We start from the raw sequence: 9,360 nt of genomic DNA, 5'->3' as shown, positions 1-9,360 counted from the left end.
TTTTCATTCAGGAGTCGGGACATAGACACAGTCCTCTTCCGCCACTGTGCCTCGGACACTTTGTGCGCAGAGCGGCGGCTCCCTGCTGATGCTGAGACTTAGTTACTTGCTGCAGAGAGAAGAGAGTAGTAACACCAGTGGCCAGGCGCCCTAGGCAGCATTCCCCTCTAGGCGGCTGCCTAGTGGTAGCACCACCCCTGCCTGTTCTCACACCCGCAGGCAAAAATGTGCTGCAGTTTGTGCGATGTGTGGGGGTCCCAGTAATTCTAATGGAATCCACACTGGATACCGCCGCACTGTTTCCCCTAATGGGAGCCGCACTGCACTTGCAGACTCCATGCCGGCAGTGTTTTTCAGAAAAGGTGAAGAGACCTTTTCCCTGCGTTTTCAAGAGGCCCAGCAGCCCATTAAAATGAATATGCTGGCGTGCCCGTGCAAAATGCGGCATGCAGTGCTGCAAAAGTGAACCTAGCCTTTAAGGAGTTGTAAAGGAAAATGTTTTTTCACCTGCAATCTATGCATTAAGGTGAAAAAACTTCAGTGTATAACGCCCCCCCGAGCCCCGTTTTACTTACCTGACCCGTCGAAAGTCCCACGCTCGGTCCCGAGATCCTCTTCGCCGCTCAGCCTGGCCGCTGATTGGCTAGAGCGGATGGATTGAGAGCAGCGCAGCCATTGGTTGGCGCTGCTGTCAATCACATCCAGTGACGCGGCGCGCCGAGGGGCGGGGCCGAGTGATACAGTGAGCGGCTATGGACGCTCGCTGTATCACGGGAGCGCGCCCGCATTTACTCACCACCATGCGAGTTCTCTCGCATGACTGTGGTCAGTATTTGTGGGGAGGACTAGAGACAGCCACCGAGGGACCCCAGAAGACGTGGATCAGGGCCACTCTGTGCAAAACGAACTGCACAGTGGAGGTAAGTATAACATGTTTGTTATTTTAAAGAAAACATTTTTTTTCCTTTACTAACCCTTTAATGCAGGGTAAGAAGCACAATAACATTTTTGAAGTTGATGGGTATTTGATCCCTGTTTTTATGCATATAACCTGTTTCCATTGGTAAGTAATTTAAAAGTAGAAAAAACAATTGTCTGTAATATGCAACTTTTTTTTAAAGCTGGAGACTTCATAATGTGTTTTTTTTTTTCTGTTTACTGTAGATTGCAATTTTATATTGCAAATATGATTAACATTTATGTGCTGTATGTGTGCATCAGTATTTGTGTTACGCCTTTTTTCCAGTACAAATATATAAGCTGTGCAGCTACTGTGACACAAGAGTCTAATGCTGCTCCGATCACCTTCAGGAGATCTCACGTAAGTCATATGTATTAGTTTAAGGAATGCCTTATTAAAATACTAGCTTGTTGGCGCTTACAGCCCTATGATAATGTATTATAAAATGGATTAATACATAAATTATATAGTAACATTTTGTATTTGTATATATTTACAAATTTTCTTATTTTTAAGTAATCATTTAGCATTTTATATGTCTTGCGTGTTTTTATTCACTTTTACATTATGCATCGGTTATCTTGGTGTTATATGCTACCCTGTAATTATTATGCATTCCTTTGCGTAAGTCAAACCAGATTTGCTTATTTACACTAAAATGTTGTATTGGAATGCAGATTGTAGTTGTAACTAGAAATTTTCACCCTGCTGCGAAATCTCAGCAAGGTCTCTTGGATCTTACCTATAGATGAGTGAAATTCAAAGTTTTCAATTTACACAGTTTTCTGTAAAATTTCAGACATTTTGCCAAAATTGGTGTAAGTGAAATTCACTTACTCCAGATCCCTTTCTATGTCACCTAGGTAGTGCTCATTATAATATATTTTTTATGGCTCATAAGCTATCACTTACTGCTGGGTCTCGCCCAACCCTCCAACCCTGAGGGATTGGATTCGGAAATGGACAAACATTTAATGTTTGAAAAATAAACTTATGCTCAAGGAAATGCATCCTGGAAGTTTGAGAAAATATGGCAAAATGGATAGATGCCTCATGTTCTAGTTTAAGCTTTAGAGAGATGGTGCTTGAAGAGCAGGCTTGCTAGTTCTGTACAGCTCTCTTATACAATGTATTGGCTACCCTGGAACACTTTTGGAATGTTGGTTATAAATGAATCAAATGTGTTGCAATCTTAGCATCTTATTGGCTTAACTGCTTGCCGACCAGCCGCCGCAGTTTTACGGCGGCAGGTCGGCTCTGCTGGGCGAGATCATGTAGATCTACGTCATCTCTCCCAGCAGCCAATAAGGGAGCTCGCTCCCTTCCCTGTCCCCTAGTGTTAACCCCTTGCCAATGGTCCCAAAAATGTGTCAAAAGTGTCCGAAGTGTCCACCATAATGTCGCAGTACCGAAAAAAAAATCGCTGATCACCGCATTACTAGTAAAAAAAAATATATTAATAAAAATGACATAAAACTACCCCCTATATTGTAAACGCTATAACTTTTGTACAATTATTATAATTATATATTTTTGGGGGATATTTATTATGGTAAAAAGTAAAAAATATTCATTTTTTTCAAAATTTTCGCTCTATTTTTGTTTATAGCGCAAAAACTAAAACCGCAGAGGTGATCAAATACCACCAAAAGAAAGCTCTATTTGTGGGGAAAATTATCAGTTAAAGCGACGCAGTGCCAAATCGCAAAAAGGGGCAAGGTCCTTAACCTACATAATGGTCTGGGTCTTAAAGTGGAGGTTTATCCGATTTTCTCACTTTGGCTTAAATAATAGTCCCCCCGATGTACATAACGAGTTTGCAGTTAAAAAAATAAAAAATAAATTAGATACCTTATTTATCTCTCCTCGACCAGGCACTTCCTGGTTCTAGCGTTGCGGGACTGGGCGTGTCGCTTTCACCGCAATGGATTATGGGATTGTTCACGTGTGTCTCATCTCGCTGATGAAAAAAAGAACTTGTCTGCTGCTCACAGCGGGGAGTGTCCTTGTCAGGACGCTGCCGGCCGTTGTCATAGCAGCTATGCAGTGTTGACGGCGCGGCTCGCCGTCACACTGCGTGTGCGCTCGATAGAGCGGTGAATGCTGGGACAATTAAGATGGCAATGTCTATCATACTTTTTTATAAATTATCCTTTTCGGGGAAATCATCATGCTAGCGGCTGTTACTATAGGACTTGTGAGTACACGTTTCTTTAGCATATCAGCGTTACAATAACCTGTTAAAAAAAAAAACGTTTTCCCGCGGAACTCCCACTTTAAGTGGTTAAAGTGGAGGTCCGGTTTAAAAAAAAATTCAAAGTCAGCAGCTACTAAGGACTTACCTGTCCAGGGTGCCCACAATGATGGCAGCCGAAGCCGAGCAATCGCTTGGGTCTCGGCTACCCCGCCACCATCCTCGGTGAGGGTATCAGGAAGTGAAGCCTTGCAGCTTCACGCCCAATTCCCTACTGCGCATGCGCGAGCCGCGCGATATCTCCTGGGACACACACAAGGTCCCAGAAGAGACACCGCTCCCCCATTCCCCAGGAGGCAGCATTAGGAGGAGAAGAAATGAGATGGACTGCGGATCAGGAAGTGGCAGATTAGGACGATCTTCCTAGCAACAGGCACTTCGGGTATGTATAAAAACAAAAAAAATGTTGCAACATTTTAGATTTTTTTTTTTTTTTCTTGGTGGAGCTCTGCTTTAACAGCAGGCACAAAATGAAGTTTACTTTTTATCACAATGCAGTTCTAAGTTTTTTTTTTTTTTTATAGATATAGCCTTTGTACTCTACTGCTGCTTAAAACATAGGGCAAACCTGTACTTTTGCCAGCTGAGGACAACAACCGTTTTGTTTCACAGTAGACCCGTACTGCTGGTACTTACCTTTCATCACCACCACTGTTTGTTTTTTCCCCCCACACCATAGTAACATACAACTGGCTCATTCAAGAAATGTGGTTTGCTAGGCTTTATGCGCTCCAGTGTAATTGTGGTCTATGTCACATTTTACATTTTGTGTTTTTAATACACACATTCTGTAATGCAGCATATACATACATAAGCCACAAATTCAGTTTAGTTGCATGTTCTGTGCACACTGTAAATCAGAACTACAGTGCCTTGAAAAAGTATTCATACCCCTTGAAATTTTCCACATTTTGCCATATTACAACCAAAAACTACACAAAGTGGCACATAACTGTGAAGTGGAAGGTAAATTATAAATGGTTTTCATAATTTTTACAAATAAATATGTGAAAAGTGTTACGTGCATTTGTATTCAGCCCCCCTGAGTCAATACTTTGTAGAACCACCTTTTGATGCTGGTATGTCTCTACCAGCTTTGCATATCTAGAGAGTGAATTTTTTTCCCATTCTTCTTTGCAATGTGACCCCTGTTTAACTGTGTTCTGCATGTATTTGCTTTTTACAACATATATCTGCTTTAAACCGTCACAATGCATGGGAAAATAGGATCTTCCACGAGTCATGTTTTTCATACACAACAACGAATGGCCCCAGAGCATGGATAAGAGCAAAGGAAACATTGACATGCTGGACATATTGACATAACTGTGCAAATATATTTAATCCACCAATCCGTTAAGCGCTTGAAATGTAGTGGAATATTTTGTTTTCATCTGTGTGAGCAGAAAGACTTGAATTATGACTATTTACTCAGCAGACCTACAACCTAATCACCTAGGATCGTATATTCCCTTAAAGGAGTTCTCTGACCTAAAACTTTTAACCCCCGCTGTGCCCGGGCTGTAAAACTATACAAAATAAACTTTCACTTACCTGCCTACGATCCCCCGTTGTTCCGATATCGCCGTCCCGTTCTCCGGTCCCGGTCTCTTCCGCTTCCTGCGTGTTGGTGACTCACAGTGCGCTCAGCCTATCAGCGGCCGCGACGGGACATTGCTGCGGCCGCTGATAGGCTGAGCGCACTGTGAGTCACCGACACGCAGGAAGCGGAAGAGACCGGGACCGGAGAACGGGACGGCGATATCGGAACAACGGGGGATCGTAGGCAGGTAAGTGAAAGTTTATTTTGTATCGTTTTACAGCCCGGGCACAGCGGGGGTTAAAAGTTTTAGGTCAGAGAACTCCTTTAAGAAAGCAAAAGTAATATTTGTGCCATGCACAGTATATGGCCCAGATTCTCAAAGACTTACGACGGCGTATCTCCAGATACGCCGTCGTAAGTCCGAATGTGCGCCGTCGTATCTATGCGCCTGATTCATAGAATCAGTTACGCATAAATTCGGCCAAGATACGAGCGGCGTAAGTCTCCTACGCCGTCGTATCTTGGGTGCATATTTACGCTGGCCGCTAGGTGGCGCTTCCGTTGATTTCCACGTTGAATATGTAAATGAGCAAGATACGCCAATTCTCGAACGTACGTACGCCCGTCGCAATTAGTTACGCCGTTTACGTAAGACATACGCCGGCGTAAAGATAAAGCTGCTCTCTAGGTGGCGCAGCCCATGCAAGGTATGGACGTCGGAACAAGCGTATCTTTTTACGTCGTTTACGTAAGCCGTATGTGAATGGTGCTGTGCGTAGGTTACGTTCACGTCACGGGCATTGAGCCGGCGTATCTTAGGGCGTAAATTCGACGTGATACTGAGCATGCGCGTGCATGCGCCGTTCGGCCATGCATCTACATGGGGCCACGCTTAATTTAAATACAACACGCCCACGACCTGCCTACTTTGAAATACGCGCGCTTACGCCGGCCCATTCTTAGGACGCAAGTGAATACACTTGCCTCTCTAAGTTGCGGCGGCTTAGCGTAAATAAGATACGCTACGCCCGCACAAAGTAATGCCGCCCTACGTGAATCTGGGCCTATGAGACTATTAAATCGGTGCATCTGGTAAAGTACAGTCTTTGAACAGAAGGAATTAAAAGTTAAAGGCTGTGCTATCAAAATGTATGGCTTTATTATCATTATTATTATCATACAGGATTTATACAGCGCAAACAGTTTGCACAGCGCTTTACAATATAAAGGGAGACAGTACAGTTACAATACAAGAGGGTTAAGAGGAGCCTGCTCATAAGAGCTTAGTAGGGTGGGACAAAAACAAAAGGGAATAACAGGAAGGGATAAGCTGATGAAAGAATTAGAAGTTCAGTTGTTAGGCGGAGGCGGGATAGACTTCCCTGAAGAGATGAGTTTTTGGGGATCGCCTAAAGGTGGACAGAGTAGGAGATAGCTGGAAAGACTTAGGTCCAGAGGATGGTAGAGGCTCTGGAGAAGTCCTGGAGATGAGCATGGGAGGAGGCGATGAGAGCTAGAGAGCAGGAGGTCTTGGGAGGAGCTTATAGGACGGTTTGGATGAAATTTTAAGACAAGATGTAGCTTTGGGTAGAGTTGTTTGTTGTTAGCATTTTAAATTTAATTCACTGGGCAATCTGAAGCCAGTGGAGGGATTGACAGAGAGGGGTGGCAGGCACTGAGTGGTTGGAAGGTAGATGCGTCTGGCAGTAGCATTCATGATAGACTAAATGGGGGATAGCCTCTGTAGGGGTAGGCCTATGGGAAGAGAGTAGTCAAGGTGAGCGATAACAAGGGAAATGAGGGGACACATTTTTAGAGAGGTTATGGAGGTGAAGTCTACAAGTGATTGGATTTGGGGCAGAAAGAACATGCCAAAGTCTAGCATTACATCTAGTACCCCAGCATGAGGGGATGGATAGTTGCATTATTGATCTTGATCGAAAAGTCATGGAGGAGGCCATAGGCAGGGGGTTATCAGCTCGGTTTTAGAAATATTTAGTTTGAGGACGTTGTGTAACGTCAACACTAATATGTCAGTTAGCAACTTAGTAATGTGAGTGGAGACTAAGGGAGTGAGGTGAGTAGTAGAGAGATAGCTTTAGGTGTCATTTGCATAGAGATGGCATTGGAAGCCGTGAGAGGTTATCAAGTGACTAAAAAAGGAAGTGTAGAGAGAGAAGAGAAGGAGTCTAAGAAAATAGTTTTTAGGGACCCTTACAGAAGGAGGAAGTGGAGCAGAGGAGAGTTGTAGGGAGCACTGTGATTAGATAGGAGGAGAACCAGGGAAGAGAAGAATCTTGGAGGCCAAGGGAGAGGGGTTTATAGAGGAAGAGTGGGTGGTCAACAGTATCCAAGGCGCAGAAAAGTCTAGTAGTAAGAGTATAGAGTGGTCGTTGGTTTTAGCAGTTAGTAAATTGTTAGTGAGTTTTAGCAATGCACCTTTTGTGGAGTGCTGTGAATGAAAGCAAAACTGTAAGGAGGGGTCAGGAAGGTTGTTTTCAGGGAGGCCGGAGCTCAGACAGTTGTAGACTAAGGGCCAGATTCTCGAAGATCCGCGTATCTTTGTGCGGGCGTAACGTATGCGATTTACGTTACGTCTCCGCAACTTAGAAGGGCAAGTGCTGTATTCTCAAAGCACTTGTTCCGTAAGTTGCGGCGGCGTAGCGTAAAAAGGCCGGCGTAAGCCCGCCTAATTCAAATTTGGAACAGGGGGGCATGTTTTATGTTAATAACTTGTGACCCGACGTGATTGACGTTTTTCACGAACGGCGCATGAGCCGTCCGTGGAAATCTCCCAGTGTGCATTGCTCCTAATACGCCGCAAGGACAAATTGGTTTTGACGTGAACGTAAATTACGTCCAGCCCCATTCACGGACGAGTTCCGCAAACAACGTAAAAAATTCAAAATTCGACGCGGGAACGACTGCCATACTTAACATTGGTACGCCGCACCTACGCCACCATATAGCAGGGGTAACTTTACGCCGGGAAAAGCCTAATGTAAACGGTGTATCTGTACTGCATCGACCGGGCGTACGTTCGTGAATTCGCGTATCTAGCTGATTTACATATTTTGACGCGTAAATCAGCGTACACGCCCCTAGCGGCCAGCGTAAATATGCAGTTAAGATCCGACGGCGTAACAGACTTACGCCAGTCGGATCCAATAGAAATCTATGCGTAACTGATTCTATGAATCAGGCGCATAGATACGACCGGCCAGACTCAGAGATACGACGGCATATCTGGAGATACGCCGTCGTATATCTTTTGAGAATCTGGCCCTAAGCGTTCTAAAAGTTTATGGATAAATATGAGCAATGAGATGGGTCTTTCAACCCAAATTGCAAATAAATTGGTATGCTGTGTAAAATCGACATAAAAAAAACAGAATGCAATGATTTGCAAACCTCATAAACCCAGATTTTATTCGCAAAGGAAAACTTTGGGTTCTCGGATGGCACTGCATTAAAAACATGCATGATGTAGTGAAGGATATCACTGCAGCAAATAGAGAAATTATTTTCTGAGTATAAAAGCACCTAGGAGGTGTGAACCTTACTCCCTTGAGTCAGAACTCTGTTACTCTGTAAGGCCCCTTTCACATTGGGCAGTGGAGGTGCGGTGACGGTAAAGCGGCGCTATTTTTAGCGCCGCTATACCGTCGTATTTACCGCGATATTCGGGCGCTAGCGGTATGCGGTTTTAACCCCTGCTAGCGGCCAAAAGAGGGTTAATACTGCCCGCAATGCGCCTCTGCATTTCAATGGGAAGGCGCGGTATAGGAGCGGTAAACACCCCGCTCCTATACCGTTTCAAAGATGCGGCTAGCGGGACTTTTGGAGCGGTCCTGCTAGCGCACCGCTTCAGTGTGAAAGCCTTCGGGCTTTCACATTGAAGCCTGCAGGGCATGATTTTTTTCATGCGGTATAGCAGCGCTATTTTTTATTTTTTAATCCCATAATTGGTGTCATTGGGCCTCACTGTTGGTGTCATTGGGAGGAATTGTGCCCCTTTATTGTTGTCAGTTAAGGAAATGATGTCTCTTTTTTGGTATCGGTGGATAAAATAGTATACCCCAAGGGCCGGATAAAACCCAGCAGGGTTTTGAGACCACTGATGTAGAAGATAGTATATGTGATAGATAGGATAGGGTTGATTTTTTTTTTTTTCATTATAATTGACCCTTTTTACATGCATTCATTTCTTTCCTAGGGCCAGGGGAATGCCGATTAAAGCACATCATATAATATGGGCCATTCTCTTTCTTTGTATAACAGGATTTATCTTCACTGTTCATCACAAACTTGTCCAGGTATTTTATCTTTCTTATATACAGGGCTTTTTTTTCAGGGGGAACTTGGGGGAACTCTGTTCCACCACCTTTGGCTCAGACCCTTTGGTGCCGGCTCACCACAATCACTTGTAAACACAGAAGTCTGGTTTCTGTGTTTACAAGTGACAGCTCTGCACTCTGTATGTAACCCCCCTGAACTCTGCACTCTGTATGTAATGCAATCCTGGTATTAAATGCCCCTTTAAGACCCTTCTACTGTTTGTAAAATTTGAATGGGGTCGTGGTTAAGTTCCTGCACCTATTT

At 44.1% G+C, this 9,360-nt stretch overlaps 1 protein-coding gene across 1 annotated transcript in view; it reads left to right on the top strand.

Annotated features, from left to right (window-relative positions):
* Positions 1-1,262: 1,262 nt before the first annotated feature.
* The window catches only part of LOC120918968 (NXPE family member 1-like), a 30,935-nt gene continuing 22,837 nt past the window's right edge, over positions 1,263-9,360 (top strand). The window contains exons 1-2 of the mRNA XM_040330886.1: positions 1,263-1,321; positions 8,975-9,074. Coding sequence (XP_040186820.1) covers positions 1,290-1,321; positions 8,975-9,074 — 132 coding nt within the window. The 5' untranslated portion in view covers positions 1,263-1,289. The remainder of the gene's footprint in view (positions 1,322-8,974; positions 9,075-9,360) is intronic.

This window comes from Rana temporaria, chromosome 12, assembly GCF_905171775.1.
Source record: "Rana temporaria chromosome 12, aRanTem1.1, whole genome shotgun sequence".
NCBI classification, from domain to species: domain Eukaryota; kingdom Metazoa; phylum Chordata; class Amphibia; order Anura; family Ranidae; genus Rana; species Rana temporaria.
The sequence above is the reverse complement of the archived record's forward strand: the minus strand, read 5'-3'. Positions and strand labels throughout refer to the sequence as shown.